We start from the raw sequence: 20,748 nt of genomic DNA on the forward strand, positions 1-20,748 counted from the left end.
AAACGGGAGGACTACCAAGGTCCCCAAAAAAAAAAAAAAAAAAAAAAAAAAAAAAAGCCTAGAAATCTGGCAGAAGTGATTTCTAAAGAAACAGACAGAAATGCCACTTCCTACATCAGTGAAGAACAAGAGCAAACAAAGCAACGAGAGGCGCTGGACAATTACGCAGGCCCTGTTCAGAGTCAGCACTATGAGTTTAGGTGTGGACTTTCCCAGCTGATTGCTATATATACGCCTATGGCGTTGTTTGGCAAACAGGCAATAAGGAATGGGGGGAACCCCCCCAAACCAAAAACATGAGTCATGAGCTTCTGCCAGTTTTGGAGTTTCTTTTTCTGATTTGTACTATAAAAGTATTTGGCTTGGGGATGATCACAATTTTATTTTTTTAAGATGTGAAACCTCTGCAAACGCCTGACGTGTAAAAGAGAATAAAGGTGATGTGGACGAAGTAGCAATAATCATCATAAAATAGGAGCCAAAGGCAGTGAGCACTCACTGTGTGCTGGGCGCTAAGATGCCCACACGCATTATCTCACCTAAGCCTCAAAGGCTATCTAAAATGATTATTGAGATGTACTGTACTGTACCCAAGGCCTTATCTTCTGACAGTGTTCTGCTCCTAAGATTGTTTGTCAAGCACTTATGAAAAGTCTCTGGTCAGGAGCTTCCCTGGCGGCACAGTGGTTAAGAATCCGCCTGCCAGTGCAGGGGACACGGGTTCGAGCCCTGGTCTGGGAGGATCCCACATGCCGCGGAGCAGCTAAGCCCGTGTGCCACAACTACTGAGCCCGCGCTCTAGAGCCCGTGCTCCTTAACGGGAGAAGCCACCGCAATGAGAAGCCCGCGCACTGCAACGAAGAGTAGCCCCAGCTCTCCACAACTAGAGAAAGCCCGTGCACAGCAATGAAGACCCAATGCAGCTAAAAATTAAAATAAAATAAAATAAAATTTTTAAAAAAAGTCTCTGGTCGGACTTCCAAGCATTTTATGTGGAAGGATAGTTGAACAACCTAAGTGCCCATCGTCGGATGAATGGATAAAGAAGATGTGGCACATATATACAATGGAATATTACTCAGCCATAAAAAGAAACGAAATTGAGCTATTTGTAATGAGGTGGATAGACCTAGAGTCTGTCATACAGAGTGAAGTAAGTCAGAAAGAGAAGGACAAATACCGTATGCTGACACATATATATGGAATTTAAGAAAAAAAAAATGTTATGAAGAACCTAGGGGTAAAACAGGAATAAAGACACAGACCTACTGGAGAACAGACTTGAGGATATGGGGAGGGGGAAGGGTGAGGTGTGATAGGGCGAGAGAGAGACATGGACATATATATACTAACAAACGTAAGGTAGATAGCCAGTGGGAAGCAGCCGCATGGCACAGGGAAACCGGCTCGGTTCTTTGTGGCTGTCTGGAGGGGTGGGATAGGGAGGGTGGGAGGGAGGGAGACAAAGAGGGAAGAGATATGGGAACATATATATATGTATAACTGACTCACTCTGTTATAAAGCAGAAACTAACACACCATTGTAAAGCAATTATACCCCAATAAAGATGTTAAAAAAAAAAAAATTTTCCTACCCCTCAAAGAAAACAAAAAAAAGAAATAGATGCTAAAAACCCTTTGCTTCTGAACTTAAATCCAATCACCAGTTTAAAATCATCCTGTAGACGTTGTGGATAAAAAGAATTAAAAGGGTTAGTGTAATGATATATTTTGAAAGCAGGTTTTTTTCAGAAACTCTATAGGGCAGTTGGATTTATGGTAACAGATTTTCATACAAGTTCTCCGTGGCTGTTGGGATTGAAGACGACTATATCTTAGTAATAACATGGCAATACTTCAGGTAGGTTTACTGAAAAGACAGCACCTATGAGAGCGGAGCCATTTAATTCATTCATTCGTCAAATGTTTTGGGCAAATGACGACCACTAAAGCACAGTGACTAATGTCCTTGTCCTTCCCTTGCATTCTGATATGTGTAGCACAGTGACTAATGTCCTTGTCCTTCCCTTGGATTCTGATACGTGTTCTTGAGAGGGAGAGATGGGACTGGGTGATAGAGCCGACAGGAAGGATGTGAGCAGTAAAGGCCATCACGTTTATCTGGTTCATTGTAACAGAAAAAAGTTTTGAGAAGTGTTGTTCTACATAACACAACAGACTCTCTATGCACTTTTATCCATGCCGCTTTTCCTTCTTTTGTTCCTGTGTTCTCTTTGCATGTTTTCAAGAAATCACAAGAAGTCAGTGCCTCACTCAGACTAAAGTAAAACAATAAGCCCAAGGATCAGAGTGCTGACCTCACTGTTAAAAACGTCAGGCAAGAGGGAAGTGACCGGCAGCTCTGAGACATTTCCAACTCATGGGATGTTTGGACGATGTTCTGGGGCTACAAAGTGCTGTCGATTCTACCAGTTTCAATCAGAGTTGAAAGAAATGGGCTGTGGCAGTTCCCACTGACCAGCCCAGAGAAGCATCCAGGATGGGTCTGCAGTGTCCCTTCCAGCTTCTTCTTTTTTTTGGCCATGGCTTGCAGCACGTGGGATCTTAGTTCCCCGACCAGGGGTTGAACCCACGCTCCCTGCAGTGGAAGCACAGTCTTAACCACTGGACCGCCAGGGAAGTCCCCCCCTCCAGCTTCTTGGAGGGCACTGCACTGTCATCTCAGCTGGCAAGGAAGAGGGAACTGCACTGGGGTGTCCAGGTCTCACTGCCCGATTCCCCAGGCTCTCAGAAACTGATGAGGGCTCTGGTAGTAAATACAAACTCCACCCACATGGTGTTAGATGGCCACAAAAAAACTACGCTTCTTAAAAGCTTTTAGTGCAGAAAATGATCATGGTAATCTTTTTTTTTTTTTTTTTTAAGGCAGGATTTAGAGTTTATTATATAATGTGATCTCAACTATGTAAAAATGTGCCAGAAAAATCTGGTAGGAAACATAGCTAAACGGTAACATTTTTTTCTTCTTGGAGTAGGAGCACTCGTTATCTTCTTGGTAGTTTTCTGTATTTCCCAAATTTTCTACAATGAGCATGTATTAAAGAAACTTTTTTTTTTTTTTTGCGGTACACGGGCCTCTCACTGCTCTGGCCTCTCCCGTTGCGGAGCACAGGCTCCGGACGCGCAGGGTCAGCGGCCATGGCTCACAGGCCCAGCCGCTCCGCGGCATGTGGGATCCTCCCGGACCGGAGCACGAACCCGTGTCCCCTGCATCGGCAGGCGGACTCTCGACCACTGCGCCACCAGGGAAGCCCAGAAACATTTTTTCCCTTTAATAAAAATATAGGGGAGAGATGTTTGGTTATGATGGAAATAACCAGATTCCTGTCTAGTCTATTTTTTAACGTCAAATGCAGTTAAACAAAACTGTATTACAGCTCAAATATATTCAGTCTAAGAAAATTCTTCTAGATTATGATTTTCGTAGAGAAGAAACCCTGTCTACTTAAGAGGACATATGTTTCATCGAGGCGACTGTAGCCACTCATACTGCTCTGAGTGTATGTGGTACAACTTTAAAAGTAGTAACAATAAACTTTAAAAACAAAATAACTGGGTCTTGGGATTAAAGATGATTTTACTTAGCAACATAGATTAGCGTTTCCTTCAAGGTGGTCACTTAGGGAAACCATTCTTTCTTCTGTTGGTATTGCCATTTCTCACAATATTTTTCTGGAGCTTTCTGTGGCACTGCTCAGGAAAATCATTCGGTTACTTCAATCACTCACTATTTTTGACCAAAAATGGTTTTACCAGGTTGACACTTCATTTATCTGACTTGACGTCAAGTGGCTCTTGGCCTGTCCTAAAAAAACGAATCTATTCTCAAAGAATAAAGGTTCCCAAACACTGAGATGATTTCTTTTTAATGCCACAGCCTTTATGAAAACAATTCCAAAACACCAGTTTTCCAGTCATATTTTGAAAAAATTATATTTTCGCAATACCTGATTGATTAATCTTCCCCCAAGATGACTACTCTGAGGTGTCAGTGTTTTGGGGAAGGGAAAGTGATCCATTACGGATTAATGAAAAGCCTAAATAAAGACTATGAAATAGACTAATTTTATATTCCAGTAAAAACCACCAAAAGCCTATTAGAAGACAGATTTTCAAGTACAATATAGAAATGAAAAGCCATCAGTAGCTGCTTTGATCTTTTGGTGTGGCCAACAGGGGCAGAATCCCAGGCTGGAGACCCCAGGGGCTCCTTCCCGTAAAACAACATTCATAAAAGACAAGACTACACTTCCTCTTCTATTTGCCTTAATCATCATTTAACACTGGCCTCACATTAGAATCACCTCGGAGCTTTACAAAAAATACCAATTGCCTGGAAACGTTCGGACAATGGAATCTGAATTTCAGAAGGTAGAGTTTGGGTATATATGTGTGGGGTTTTGTGTGTGTCTGTGTGCGTGCACTGTTTATTCTTTTCTTTCCTCTCCTTTCCCCCTTTCTCTCCCTCCCTTCCTCCCCTCCACTTCCCAGGTGATTCAGATACACTAAACCACAGTAAGGGGTGCAGACCATGGGCAGCTGGTCCACATTAGGATCCTGGCTTCTGTCCACATAGCTCAACTCAGCTAGTTGACAAAATGAGCCGCCTACACAATACATTCCATTCAGCACTTCCTACCATGATTCATAAAAACAAAAATTAGGGAAAGGTGCTTGGCCCATACAAATAATCTTAGAAAATAAAATTTTTTAATGGGGGATAAAAAGCATACAGTCTCTAGTTGACTAACCACATATAAGATGAAAACACCTGTAAAGGCACGAATAACGAAACCATGTCAGAGCTTGGTCAATGGAGTAGACTCTATGTTCTTCTTTTGGCTTATCTGTATAGATTGTAAATTTTCCACAATGAAGACGTATCACTTTTGTGATACCTACTTTCCTGCTGGCCTGTTGACTTCAGAGAAAAAGACTACATACCGGCAGTATCTTGGGCTGTCACATCCACGCCATGCGTAACCATGACCCTGAGGCATTCCACGTGTCCTTTTGTGGCAGCAAGATGAAAACTGGAAAAGAGGTAACACAATCTCCTGCAGATTTCCACCCTTCAGAGTTCATCTCTGACCATGTTTTTGCCTCTTTGTGTACACTTGCTCTCACTTAAGCTCCACAACCATCTTGTGAGTAGGTATTATTATCAACCTCATCTTAAAGAGGAGGAAACGGAGGCTCAGACCGGTCTGATAATTTGCTCATTGACACTTTTTATCAAGTAATGGATTAGGAGCTAGATCTTAGGTCTTCCAACGTAAAGACAAAGCTTGAAAAAAAAGTAAGACACAACTACATTCCTTGTCCCTTTAGGGAAGAAGAGCCAGAGTCCCAACTAGATCGGATTCCTAAATAAGAAGTAATTTATCAACTTTTTTCTGCTGTCGAGTGTTTTCACCAAAGCCATTACTTTTTAAGTAATACACTCTATGAAGGGAAATTTGTCTAAGTCAAACAACGGTCAAGGTTCCTGAACAGCATCAAGGTCAAATCCATTGTTGTGTTCTAGCTGAATAACAACAGTTGTACACAACTTTTAAGTGGCTGATGTGTGCCAACTACTCACTTTAATACATTATCTCTTTTCGTTCTTATAAAAGCCTTTTGAGGTGAGTCCTAACACCATCTCCATTAGACGGCAGGTGTCTACACTCAGGTGCAAAGAGCATTAGAGAAAGCCCACAAATGCACCCAACATCCCCGCAGATCCCGGAGTAAAGTGCACTTCTGCAGGCAGAAGGAAAGCACAGTTCCACTGGGCACTCAGGCCCAGAGGCTGAGAAGGCAAAAACCCCAGGAAGGTCTCCACTGCAGAGCTCTTCCCTCTTCACAGCCTCCTTCCTATAGAAGGAGGATAAGAAGCCTCCCAGCTCTCTTCCGCCCTCAGTTCTATCTTAGGGACTTAACTTCTCAAGATACTTGCCATGCAGCACATTGGTGTCTATACCTCTGAATTAATACCCAGGCAATATTTTTTCATAGGACAGGACCTGTCACTGGGGCCCAGGGTCACACTCAACTAGCAAATCCAAGAGCTAAACCGATTCAAACCCAAGTCAGCTTGACCCAGCACCTCTGCTCTGGAGAACGAGGCTGAGTAAAGGTGGGCAGGTCAGCAACTGGGGATAGGTCAGTCCTGGCTGCAAATCAGCCATACGTCAGCTATGTATCTTTGGGAAGTCAGTTTAACCTCTCTGAGCTTAAATTTCCTCCACAGTAAAATGTGGGGATTGACTCAGATGATATTTGATGGTCCCTCTGGCTCTAACATTCTTTAAAATGATAAATTAAAGCTTACCTGGCTCTGGTCACACCAACTAGTTCTGCATTTGTGCAGCAGTTTATGTGTAATGTTTCTTTACAGTCAAAATCCACTCTGTAGGTGATTACACATTACGGTGAAACTCTGATCATCTGGAATGACTTGGGAAGGTGGTGACTTGTTTAAATGGAATTCCTCATTAAATACGGCTTAACCCGAAGAACCTCCCTAAAAGGCACTACAATAATACCTCTGTTTTCAGTATTGTTGGGGTAACTTAACTTTACAATAAGTAAAGTTCATCTTTAAGCAGTGAATTGTTCAATCATAGTGGAAGGTTTCCTAAATCTCCCCAGTTTTAGTAACAGCATATGTTACATAATTAAATTGCTCTTGAGGACATGGTATCACCATTAAGAGCCTCAATTATTGAACTCTGCTTTCAAGGCTATGAATCTAAATGCCCCGCATTATTAAGCTCTAATATTTATTAATATTTATCTTCTTAATATCTATGTGTTTGCTTCTAAGCTATTCATTCTGCTATCTCCTGTGACCGGGGAGAACTCAATCAAAATGATCTGGACAGCCATCTTTTGCCAAAGATAAAAGTACCAGGATTAGTAATTAGCACACTCACACGCATGCACACGCGTGCACACACACACAAAACATAAAAGTATGTATAGATACAGAAGTTTTGATTGAAGTTTAACATATATAAAGAAAGCTACCCATACCGTAACTGTATAGCCTGCTAAAACTTCACAAATGGAACGTGCTCCTTTTACTTTGATACTGAAGAAACAGAACTTGGCCAGAGACCCAAAACCCCTCCTCGTATCTCCTGCTAGCAACCCAGAATCTCTTCAATGTGCCCCTTTGAGTTACTAACCCTCTTCCCCCTGTAATATTTATATTTTTCCTACTCCGAGGCTTCCTGGATTACCTCTGGGTTGCACACTATAATAATAGGGGATTGAAATTGCAGACACATGTGACAACGAAGCATTACTGTAGGCCACTGCTGCATGTTGATAAATGTGCTCTGATGAACACGACATGCTGTTCTATGGATGACTTGGCTGCCTTCCTCTGCTTCCTCTGTGAAGTTCACAGCTCTGTGGGCCAGCTCTTCCAGAGCTACAGCTGCAGCTCTTTCTGGGTTTTGGCAACTGATTTCTCTCCTTGCCTCTTCAGGTGTGGGTAGCAGTGGTGGTGAAATATTTCCCACTGTTACTAGCCAGGGCTGCTTTTCCAGCCTTGCTGGTTTAATCTGACCACATGTGTATAAACAGTTCCTTTCTTAACCACCCATCAATTATCCTATGTGAGTGCTACCTGTTTCCTACTGGGACCTTGAATGATACCAGTGTTAGGTATTTTGTGTGTGATCATCCACAGGAAGAGCTATTAGGTTTCTGTGCACATTATCCGATTAAATATTTATAAGGGCAAATTCAGCCTTAAAAAATGTTTTGATTAGAGAAGATGTCAGAGTAGAAAGACCCTCCCCTCCACGGGCACACCAAAATTACAGCTATTTACAGAGCAACTGTTAATGAAAGATCAGAAGACTAGTAGAAAAGACCTTCTACAACCAAAGATATAAAGAAGGAACCACAACGAGACAGGTAGCAGGGGCGGAGATGTGCTATAGTCAAGACCCATGCCCTGGGTGGGTAACCCACAAAGAGGAGGATAATTACAATTGCAAAGTTTCTCCCCAAGGAGTGAGGGGTCCAAGCCCCACACTGGGCTCCCTGGCCCAGTGGCCCTGCACCAGGAAGATTAGCCCATAGAATGTTTGGCTTTGAAGGTCAGCTGGGCTTACTTTCGGGAGAGCCAGAGGGCTGTGGGAAATAGAGACTCCACTCTTAAAAGGCTCACACAAAATCTCACATGCTTGGGGCTTCCCTGGCGGCGCAGTGGTTGAGAGTCCGCCTGCCGATGCAGGGGACACGCATTCGTGCCCCGGTCGGGGAAGATCCCACATGCCGCGGAGCGGCTGGGCCCGTGAGCCATGGCCGCTGAGCCTGCGCATCCGGAGCCTGTGCTCTGCGGCGGGAGAGGCCACAGTACTGAGAGGTCTGCGGGCCGCAAAAAAAAAAAAAAAAATGGGCAGAGGATCTGAACAGACATTTTTCCAAAGAAGATATACAGATGGCCAACATGCACATGAAAAGAGGCTGAACATCACTCATCAGGGAAATGGAAATCAAAACCACAATGAGATATCACTTCACACCTGTCAGAATGGTTATTATCAAAAAGATAACAAGTAACAAGTGCTGGCAAGGATGTAAAGGAAAGGAACCTTGGCACACCTTTGGAGGGAATATTAATTGGTGCAGACTCTGTGGAAAACAGTATGGAGATTCCTCAGAAAATTAAAAATAGAACTACCATATGACCTAGCAGTTCTACTCCTGGGTATTTACCTGAAGAAAATGAAAACACTAATTAGAAAAGATATATGCACCCCAGTGTTCACTGCAGCATTATATACAATAGCCAAGATATGAAAGCATCATAACTATCCGTCAATAGATGAATGGATAAAGATGTGGTATGTATATATATTATGGACTATTACTCAGCCATAAAAAAAGAATGAAATCTTGCCATTTGCTTCAACATGGACGAACCTAGAGGGTATTAACACTAAGTGAAATAAGTCAGGCAGAGACAAATACTGTATGAGTTCACTTATATGTGGAATCTAAAAAATAAACGAACAAACATAACAAAACAGAAACAGTTATAGATACAGGTGGTTGCCAGAGGGGAGGGGGGTGGAGGGAGGAAAGAAATAAGTGAGGGAGATTAAGAGGTACAAACTTCCAGTGGCAAAATAAATGAGTCAGGGGTATGAAGTGTACACCGTGGGGAATACAGTCAATAACTATGTAATATCTCTGTATGGTGACAGATGGTAACTAGACTTATCACTGTGATCATTTTGGAATGTACAGAAATATCAAATCACTATGTTGTGTAATAGGAACTAACAGTGTTGTAGGTCAATTATACTTCAAAAACCAACCAACCAACCAACCAACTCATAGAAAAAGAGATCAGATTTATGGTAGAGGTGAGGGGATCGGGGGAAGGGGAACTAGATGAAGGCGGTCAAAAGGTACAAACATCCAGTTTTTAAAAAATGTATTAAAAAAGTGACAACTAGATATTTTTACTTCTTAGTTGCTTTATTCCTATGAATTTTTTATTTAATTCAGGCCATGCGTAACAACATCATAAAGAAGTTTATTAAAATACTGGCCAACGCAAAAGACCTATTTATGAGTAGAGGATAAGAGTTAAACAGTACCTTTTTTAAAGCTAAAACAAAAAGAAAACAAACAGAAAACCAACAACAATAACTCAAAGTCACAGATCTTCCTTTATCTATAAACTCATCCACTCTACCTCCTCCCCTGCCACAACTGGATTATTTTGAGGCACATCTCATTTATATCTTTTCGTCTCTGAACTTTTCTACACATACACTTAAAAGATACGCACTTTACAAAGGAGAAATAATAACGCAATGAAATCCTTCGTATCCAATACCATGTCTAACTTGAATGCGAAACAACCTTGTTTCATCTACACCCTTACCATTATTTTGAAGCAAACCTCATGTCATATCATTTCATTCATAAATACTTCAATATGTATTTCTAAAATAAAATAGCTCTTTACAAAAATGTGCTAACAGTACCATCATCACACCTGTTAAATGGGCTGTGAGGAATCAATGAGGCATGTGTAAAAGCACTAGCAAAACGTGAAGCATGTAGTAAACATCCAAGAAAATACCACCAATTATCAGAGCCTCATCCACACAAGACAAGGCACAGAGTCTGAGACGTGTTGCTTAATAAAAGGATTTGTCTCAGTGTTCAGAAAAGACAGGTTAGCAGAAATTAGGTCAGAACCATCATTGCTTAAGAAATGAAGAAAGAAGGAAAGAAAGGAGGAAGAGGAAAGCAAGAAAGAGAGAGTTGTAGACAGTCACAGATGACCAAAAAGAAAGCCATCTGAGACCAGCCTTGTCTGATGCTCACACTTGAGCTGCTAACATTCCAGCGCCTTCCATAGACGTGATAATCCCCAAAGCAGGGTTTGGCAGCAACAAGTCATTAGCATTTAGCCTCTGAATGTGAACGAGAGGCAGAGCCAACTTTTAATAAAGATACTCAAGTGGAAAGTTGGGTTCAGTTGGGTGGGAAAACATGATTAGTCACTGACAGAACCTGGGTTTGTAAATGACAGCGAGTAGGTTTCCCTTCCTCTGCAGTGACTGATAAATGCGGTCCCCTCAGGGCGGCGGTCCCCTCAAGGCAGCAGACCCTGTGACTGGTGGGTGCTGGTCTGGACCGCAGATGGGCATCTGTGGGGTTACCTCAGGCTTAGGGAGCAGATGGCGCCCCAGGTCAGCACACCACTAATGAAGAGCATGGCTGGTGGCCTTTAATGGCCCGTGCCCTGGATAGCTGGTAAAACAACACACCTCTAGATAAAGACAGTTTGCAGACTGGGGTGAAGCGGGCAGGCAAAGTAGTAGGCTGATTAACAGGCCCCCCTCACCCCCAAACAGAGACTGTTCTGGACAGTGTTAATTCTAGGGCATTAGACCTAACCCAAGCATGGGATAATTTCGATATTTCTAGAGTTGTATATTTTTATAAATTGCTATAGCTAAATATATTAATTCACTCATATACTTACTATACTAGGGTATTTACGTGCCAGACACTGTTCTAAGCACTGAGAAACACATGGTGAATAAAAAAAAAGCCCTCATGGATCTAAGCTTTTAGTAGGAAGACTAAAGATAAACCAGTGGTTCTCAACTGGGGGTGATTTTTGTCCCACCCAGGGGACATTTGGCAACATCCGAAGACATTTTTGATTATTCACAGGGTTGGGGGTGGGTAGATTCTCCTGGCGTCTAACGTGTAAAGACCAGAGATGCTGCTAAACATCCTACAATGTACGGGCCCCACAATAAACAATTATCTGACTAGTCTAAAATGTCAATAATATCAACATATCAAAATGTCAATAGTGCCCAGGTTGAGGATCTCTGTGATAAACCATTTAATACAAATGCATGATGCTGCGATATAATTCTATTAAGACAAATTAAACAAAGACTGCAAAAAACATCATGAGCAGATCTCAGTCTTTTTATTGAGATATATTTTAAGGTACGTAAATTCACCATTTTAAAATGCACAATTCAGTTGTTTTTAGGATATTCACAAAGTTGTGCAACCAACATCACTATCTAATTCCAGAACATTTTCATCAGCTTAAAAAAAAATCCTTGTACCCATTAGTATTCACTCTCCTTTCCCATGCCTACCCTTGGCCATCATTAATCTACTTTCTGTATCTATGGATTTGCCTATTCTGGACATGTCATCAAGATCGAATCATACAATAAGTGGTCTTTTGTGCTTGGCTTCTTTCATTTGGCCTGTTTTCAAGGTTCATCCACATTGTAGTACGTACCAGTACGTTATTCCTTCCATTGGGTGGATATATCACATTTTGTTTATCCATTCATTGGTTATGGACACTTGGGTTGTTTCTACTTTTTGGTTATTGCAAATAATGCTGCTAAAACATTTGTGTACAAGTGTTTGCGTGGACACCTGTTTTCAATTCTAGTGGGTCTAGACCTAGGAGTGGAATTGCTGAACCATATGGTAACCATGTTGACGTCTTTAAGGAAATGTTAGACTATTTTCTAAAGCTGCTGCACCATTTTACATCCCCATCAACGACATGAGGGCTCCAATCTGTCCACATCCCAGCCAGGACTTGTTACTGTCCGCCAAATTTTAAGCGATGAGAATTTTAATTACACCTAAATTTTCCACAGAAGAAACATTTAAGTCTTTCTTAATGAACGCTTCGAGGTAGTTATTTCAGCTAATTATCAGCTGAAATTTCCCCTTAGAGGAATAGAAGAGTGAATGCAAAACAAATTCAGAACATCCTTTGGCTTTGTCTCTGTAGGCTTTTACACCTAATTAAAAAGTGTGGCCCTTCCTCTTAAAGACAAGAAATGTCATTCAAGAGTCAACAGCAATATATTTTATGAGAGGTTCTACTGGCTTGTTTACCTCTTCATTTGGACAGGTCTCAGAATTCAGTGGAGGAGGGAGGGATATAAAAACCTTTATCCACCCCTCTAACTCCAGGCCCAGTGACAAGGACACTCGTCAGTGCCCAGGGATACAGCAGGGTGGCTGTCCAGATTCTAGTGCAGCCGAAGTGAGAGCACTTCAATAGCCTAAAAGTCTTGGATACTCACAGAGTGAACCACAGACCAGAAGCTGTTAGAAATGGAGGCTCTCAGACCCACCGCCAATCACTGCCCCAAAAGCTGTGTTTTACAAGTTTCCCAGCTGACTCCTGTGCACATTACTGTTTGCAAAGCGCTGCTCTAAATGGAGGACGAGTTAAGAACCTCACACCATCCTTTTTACCAAGGTACCTATTGTTTCAAACCGCTTCTGAAAACATAATCCCCTTAAACCTTGAAAGCAATCTTGTGGATATGTCCCACAAAAAAGGAATCGATGCTGTTTTAAGTTTCATTATAATGGGCAATGTTTAGCTTTGCTTATAAAACTCGGCTAGGCCCTTTCACAGAGGGGTAACTAAAAGGCAGAATGGCCTGAAGATTTACATGATGATCCTTTGATGCCTCTGCTGCTTATTGATATTTGGAATTTCTCTGTTTTTGTCACTTGGAAAGTTCCCAAGGTTTCTGTGCTTCAGAGTTTTGCGGCTCCCGACCTCTCCCCCACCAACCACCCCACTTCTTCTTCCTCCTCCCTCCCTCCCACTCCCAGGAGAAGACCAAGATGACCTTGAGAGCCCCAGGACAGCAGTTGGACGGCATCCTGAAGGTGCAGAGGAAGAACCAGCAGAAAGCCAGTGAGGAGGCCGGGATACCACGGCTGGGTTTGCTGCGTTGTTGTTGTGTCATCATGGCTGAGGTACCTAACTTCAGTTCCCTCACCTCTAAACCACGTTTGGGCAACTAAAAAACAGCAGCATCAATAATAACAGCAGCGTATCTGTTGATATACAATGCACTAGTTACGTTTTAACTCATTACATCCCCCAACCAGCCTTGGGAGGGCTAATTATCATCATCCCCATTTTACAGAGGAGGAAACTGAGACACAGAGGAGTCCAGTAAGCTGGCCCGAAGTCCCAGAACCAGTAAGCAGGGGAGCCTGGATTTCACTTCAGCATTCTGCCTGCAGAGTTGGCCCTTCAACACCATGCTGAGAAACTGCGCTCTCTGTTAGATCACTCTGCAAATTGTGAAATACCACATAATATAACTTACTAGCTGTACGGCTCTTTCAGAAACAAAGTTTAAACTACAAAAAAAACTAAGTATTTGGCCAAAAAGCAAACACAGGCTTCTCATTGGGGCTGATTAGGGTCGCCAGTGGTCTCCAATGGAAAGAAGTGTAATCCAAGCGCTGCAGCAAACAGAGCCTGCGACAGAGGTTTCGTTTATTACAAAACCGCTCAGCAAGTTGTACAAGCCTTCAATGCCTCGAGACAAGGCCGGGATGTTTCTCAAGGCCCTTAGCCCGAAGCGGATCTGAACTATTACTATTTAAAAGGCCATGACTGATGGCTGGGAAAGTTCCTTCCATCTTTCAGAGTAACAACAAACACAGCTCTTCTGGTTTCTGACTGCCAGCTGAAGCACATACTTGGAGGAAACACAAACTCACAAGGCTACTTTCAGAAGACTTAGATTTTTCAGGCATATTCATTCACAGAAGATTTCACTCAAACCAAACCCTTTCTTGCGCCCTTTACGAGCACCCCAGCTCCCGATACCAAAAGAGCTGGCCAGCCGAGTGAGGTCGGGAATGCAACAGGCTGGCCACTGCCAGCAGCTCTCCAGTCCCGTCCACTGCCTCGGCAACCAGTTTTTCACTCGCCAAGTCAATCAAGCCACAAAGAAACACCCATACACCAAGCCCTACCAGCACGAGACACACCCAGAATCCCAGCGTGTTAGAAGGCTCCAGAAGGATAAACTGGCCCAACATCCTCACTTCACAGAGGAAGACACTGAGGCTCAGAGAGGTTAGGAAATGTGCAAATGATCAGGACTTGAGTTCACTACCCTGACTCTAAGAGCAGTTCCTCCCTGCGAAACCCACATCTTCCTTCTTTCCTTTTAAAGCCCTTTATTTACAAGAGGGATCACCATGGTTGGTGAGACTCAGAAATAGTTCACGGTAATAACCAACTTTTCATAATCCCTTGAGAGCTTCAGCATTTCCCAAATACCTATAATCGCCTATACTTTAGTTGCATTGCTTTTGTAAGACATCTTTCTGGAGGGGGGGGAAATGATATTAAATCACACAAAAATGAATCAGAGAAATTAAGTATTTGGAATTAGGATTTAATCCAAAATCCTTCGTGTGGCTCACCAGGCTCTGTATGAGGAGGTCCTGGCTCCCACTGTGATCTCACCTTCTAGCTCTTTCCCTGGTCGCTGAGGGCACATCAAGTACCCTCCCACCTCAGAGCATTTGCCTTGATGTTCCCTCCACCAGGACAGCAGTTCTAGAAAAGAGCAGGCTTGGCACCTCATTCTAATTCAGGAATCTGCTCAAATGAAGGTGTCTGCTCAGAGAGGCCTTTCTTGCCCAGGTTTATTCAAAGTGGCCCCTGGCTGCTGCTTTTTCTCCAATGCACCTGATATTACATGAAAGAGGCATGTGGTTATTGTCTGAGTGCCCCGTTAGACTATACCTTCCATACGTTCCATGAGGGCAGAGATTTTGTCTTGCCTATTGCAATTTTCCTGGCACAGAGAAGTGGTTTGGGGTGGGCGGGGGGAGAATGCAAGTTTTGAATTTGCCTTTTCCATCTGAAGTTTCTATTTTGCATTTCCTTAAACCAAGGCACACCCATAAACTGGCATGACCATGTTTTTTTCAGGTTGTACTGTAAGTTCTTAAGAGAGAGGCTGTGTCCTTTATGTCGTTATTACAAGCTTTATTTTGCTTCCCAACATCATGTCATATGGTGGTTTTCACAGTGTGGCCCTTGGGCCAGCAGCATCAGTATCACGGGGAGCTTGTTAGAAACGCAGATTCTGAGGATCCTGCCCAGACACAGGGGAGGGGCCCAGCAATCTGTGTTTCAACAAGCCCCCTAGGTGATTCTCATACACGTCCCATTTTTAGGACCACTGGCATAGGAGGCAGAAGCATGAACTAAAAGTCAGTATTCTTTGGTTTTGGTCTCAGTTCTGCCATCCCCAAGTATGGAACGACAAAGTCGCTCACATTCACTGGCCTCAGTTTATTCATCTGGTCCACGTGACCACTGAAGCCTTTTTCAGCTCTAAAGTCTATGATTCCAACCCAGCCTACCACTTGTTTCCTGGCACTTACTTGCTGCAACATCTAAATTCTAATGAGGTCACTGAGCTCAAAAGAGGCTTAGCACACACCGAGTATTGCAGTGGGACAAACCTTAATCCTAAAAGACCTGGATTCCCATTTCAGATTATAATCCGAGGGTAAGGAAGGCATCACTGTCTAATAGCTTATAGTCAAAAACGCGTTGCAAAACGAATCCTACTCTACTAGTAGGGATCAACCCTATGGGCCTAAGACAAATCGCCTCTACAGAGAAGTAATAGGGCTGCCAGGCTTTCAGCTATTTCAAAGGCAGCTGCAACAGGGACTTTGATCACTGCCTCTGTTAGGGACTGAGGTGGCAGACAGTTTGAGAAATGGGAACACTGGTGGCCTTCTCCTGCTAAACGTTTCAGATAGATATAATAAATGGTGACTAGCATAAAAGAAATAAAGGCTGTAAAAATAGGATTACTGTCCTTTAAGTGCCCACGATGTGCTAATGGAATCAGCCGTGCTTCTGGGGACAGAGATCTCCCGGGGACAGGAGGAGGAAAGGCTGAGACGAAAGATCACATACTCAGAGAGCTAGGAAACCCCGTGACACTTAGGCTGAGAGTTAGCTCTTTTTCTTCGGGATTGTTTGGTTTCACAAATGCAGTAGGAAAACAGCACTTGGGCAGTATGAAATCTCTTTAGGGCAAATGATTTGTCTCTTGTGCTCAGGATGGACCCCCAGACTCTACCACCCAGAATGGGTGATTTGTACCAATTTCCAAACCTTTCTGACCCACACTTTCCTCTTCACAAATTATCCCAGGGTAATTGAGAGCATCAGATAAGAAATACCTGAGGGAAACCGACATGGTCTTTAAAATGGGTGAAAGAATCAACTATCTGTTGAATGAATGACACATATGAAAGCCCCTAGCCCAGTGCTGGGCACTCAATATTAACACGATTAATAACAATTCCTTTCTTATTAATTGGATAAGACTGGGCTCTAACCCCGATAGTCTAATAACAGGGGTAAGATAAGTACATAGGTAACCGAGACTCATCAAATCCTAGGTGTTTTAAGAGAGGCAGTGGTTGAGATCGAGCTCACCCCCTTAGGAATTTAGAAAAGGCTTCATGAAAGAGACGGCAAACTGGACCTCGAATGACCCAGCAGCATGGCGGGGCGGCGGCCGCGGCAGCGTTTTGGAAGGCGTGTATTTCAGGGAAGCAGGAGTATTTCTAAAGGACAGGCACGTGTCGAGTGATTTCACGCGCCTCCACCCTTGAACTGTCTGGTGACTGCCAGCCTGAGAACCTCCCGCCCCAGGTGCCCCCTCCTCTCGCGGGGTTAGGCTGAGTGGAGGTCACTGCCTGCTTGTGCTGCCGGCCACCCGCCCCTGCTCCGCCCTCTAACACAGCCGGCTGGGGTTTCCCAGGCTCTCCTGACCTCCGCATGCGGGGGCAGGTCCGGGCCGGCGGAGGGCACGGAAAAGCCAGATTGCTGCAACCCCGGGCAACAGTGAGCCAACTGAGTGCTTAAAATCCTTCCTTCTCAATATACTTAATCCTGCTTTGCAAACAGTTTTAAAATGAAAAATCCTGTGATCCCGCCAATATTTTAATCAGTGCAGTTCTTAATCCCCAAATCTATTCTCATCAATTTGCACCACTTCCCTGGTTACAAGTGTTCCTCCCAAAGCACAATTTTGCAACATGATCTGTTCAGCTTTAACCTACAGCACCATTTTTCCCTTTAAAACCCTTGTGAATTAGTTTAACATAATTTACTTTATGCCAAAATTTACCTTTCATTTTAATTTTATTCTGTGCACAAGCATTATATATACATATATGTATGTGTGTGTGTGCTAGAAAAAATTCCACCTGGGCTCCGTGGGCCTTCCTCAGTCTACCTGTAACCTATCATGGGGAAAACCTGTTGAGAAGCCTTGGGCTAGCTAAGAAGCCTGGGGTCTCACTGCGGAGTGTCCTGCGCTGTGGTTCTCAGTTTGGACTGACCATTCAAGTAACCTGGGTGCTTTAGACAACCCCACGCCCAGACTGCACCCCACACCAATTACATAGGTATCTTAGAGGGTGACACCCCGCACAGAACTTTTCAAAGCTGTCCAGGTGCTTCTAATGGGAGTTGAGAACCACTGATCCAGTGTCAAGTGGGTCCCTGACCTTGAACTGCTATAACTCTGGAGGAAGGGAAGGAAACAGTGAGCACGGTGTTGTTTTTCCTTTTCAACTCGGGATGGCCTCCATCATGCTGTTACCAGCACCCACACTGTCCTCCACTTCCTCTGTCCCCACCCACACCCTCCCAATCCATTCTCTCAGGCCCACCTTGCATCACACTTCATACCTCAGGCAGGAAGCATTCCTTCGCTACTCCTGTGCCTAACTACCTCTTCCCACCTTGAACCCCTTACAAGTTAGTATTTTATGATTCAGCACTTAATTATTCTCCAGTACATCCATCGGTCTTGTCTTCTCGGCCAGATGCTATGCATCCTGTAGGCAAGGACCATATTTTCTCCTTCTTTTGTACGTGCTTACGATAGTTTGGAGCATTTTAGACAACAGAGTTTGGCACATTTTAGTACCTCCCAACTAGAAGCAAATATCTGGGCACATTTGCAAGACAGGAACAGACGTTATGTCGTCTTCGAAAATCTACTTGACCAAAAGCAGAGCAGATATGCTATATAGAAATTATAGCGTTCAGTTCATCCCTCTGCCAAACATTAACAAGATTTAGACAAGACACAGGGTGGTTTTGCCTGGAAGGTCATTTTGCTGGGAAGGAGGCTGCAATGACATAAAATATACAGCAGTTTTAGGTAAATGAATTTGGCAGCTGTGTGGGAAGAACTGGAGGAAGGTGACCAGGTGGTATGACTTGATTTCCAAGACTGAACTGAGAAAACCCTGTATCCATCCCTATTCTGAGAAAACAGGAAGAGTCAAAAGTACAACAAGCCACCCACCAGAGAAGCCCCTTCTTGTCCTGACTTGCAGAATTCAAGGACGACCTCCCCTATTTTACATGTAAGTTCCACAGAGTCATCTAAAAATACTAGCACAAGTTCTTGTTTTCAAAGCCAAAAAGATCAGGTTTCTGAAACGAGGGCTATGGATACAGACAACATACATACATACATACATACATGTGTGTGTGTGTGTGTGTGTGTGTGTGTGTGTGTGTGTGTGTGTGTATATTTATCTCTATACACACATGGCTGGGTGGTATTTCTTCAAATACTACAGTCCCAGCAGTGATTTTATTTAGTCTGGTTGTTCCTAAAACAAACACACATAACTTTGATGAAATGCACATCCAAATGTAGGGGAAACCATCCTGAAACAATTAGGCTGCTCTATGGTGAGAGGTTTTAGGGCAATGGCATCCGCCCCCTTCCTCACCTCCACGGTGGAAAGAGAATGGAGGGGTCGCAGGAAGCCAAGCCTGACTCGACAAACACAGCCTGCAGCCATGGCTCCCTGCCCTGCTCTAGTTTTTTCTTTTTTGACCCCAGACACCACCCTGCTTTTACTCTTCGCAAAGTGAATTCCAGTCATTCAACTGCTTTCACTTTTTTTTTTTAACCCCTCTTTGATCAGTTTTAGAGGGAGAAAATGTTCAGACAAGGTTTCTTATCTCTCCCTAAAGGAAATATTCCAGCAAGAACTGAAAAGTCTGAAGAATTACCAAACCACCCATCTGGTTATTGACCTTGGGTTATGGAGGCTTCTGGAGAATGTCTGCCGAGATGGCTGCCTCATTCTTGGGACTTTCTGGGTCGTCTGGTTCTCTAGGTAATGAAGGCTCAGTATTTCTCTACTGAAAGTTCACTGGAAGCTGGGAGAGACAAGTGTCAAGTTGTGACGTTCACCAGGATAGCTTTTTGCCTCTTGAACCCCCAAGTTAACTCACCCCTAATAACTTTACCCGTGAGACAGTACCAGCAGGAAGAGAGTGTTTTCTCCATTAGAACCATGCTGAAAAGTTCACATCCACAAACACCAGCCAAATGCCTCTTCTATGCCTGGAACAGTGGGAGAGACCAACACAAACACTAAAATCATATGAACCCTGTCCTCAGGGACCTTCTGTGTTGTAAGGAAGCGGTCCCCAACCTTTTCGGCAGCAGGGACTGGTCTCATGGAAGCCAATTTTTCCATGAATCCTGTTGTAAGGGATTCAAGTCGTTCAGAAAACACAGATCTTATTTAAGCTGTAGAGACTTTTCTATTGTTGTAACAACATCAAGTTCTAAAGCAAGATTCTAGTATTTCAAAGCAAAGAAGAATCAAAAAAAAAAAAAAAAAAAAAAAAAAAAAGGACTGAGAATATCAGGGAGGAAGGCATTCTGGACCAGAGAACCTGGGACAAACACCTGGATGGTCTTATAGGACGGGAGGGGAGGGCAGGGAGCAGACAGCGCCACCTCCAGCAGAAGGAATGTGTGAGAAAACGGTTAGCTAAGTAAGGGCAGGGCCACTGGGAGGCCCTTGAAAGCCAAAATCAGGACTCTAGGCTGTCAGGCAATAGGAAAACATGGTGCATCACTAAGCAAGATGACAAAATGGGTTATCACAAAGCTACCTAGAAAATAGGCCTCCAAATTAATTTTGATATGGAGGTGTATATAAATCAAAGGGTAAACCCTAATGAGCGGGCAGAGAATGAGGCCAAGTCCTGCCAAGAACCTAACTTTAGGTGTGTGATTTAGTCTTACCCTTCGGAGACAAATGCAACACATTCCATACACGTCCACCGACGAATGCTGGCCCTGCGAGCTCTGCGGGGGCTGGTGAAGCCAAGACCTCTGGCAGGAGGGACACACCTGCATTGGCCCGCCGTGAATTTAGAACTGCTCTTAGGAGGTTCCCGATTCACCTGCTACCAAACCAAATGCCCGTGGGAAAGAACTGGCGCACGAACTGCAAAGTCTCCGCAGCTTGAGGGAGACACATGTACACTCGGGCAGGAATGCCCAGATT

The 20,748-nt window shown here is 43.6% G+C and overlaps 1 protein-coding gene across 1 annotated transcript in view; it reads right to left on the bottom strand.

Annotated features, from left to right (window-relative positions):
* The window catches only part of RAI14 (retinoic acid induced 14), a 150,336-nt gene that overhangs the window by 30,153 nt on the left and 99,435 nt on the right, over positions 1 to 20,748 (bottom strand). The window contains exon 4 of the mRNA XM_007466834.1: positions 4,966 to 5,054. Within this exon, the coding sequence (XP_007466896.1) occupies positions 4,966 to 5,054 (89 nt within the window). The remainder of the gene's footprint in view (positions 1 to 4,965; positions 5,055 to 20,748) is intronic.

The sequence above is a fragment of the Lipotes vexillifer genome, unplaced genomic scaffold, assembly GCF_000442215.2.
Source record: "Lipotes vexillifer unplaced genomic scaffold, Lipotes_vexillifer_v1.1 scaffold647, whole genome shotgun sequence".
Lineage (NCBI taxonomy): Eukaryota > Metazoa > Chordata > Mammalia > Artiodactyla > Lipotidae > Lipotes > Lipotes vexillifer.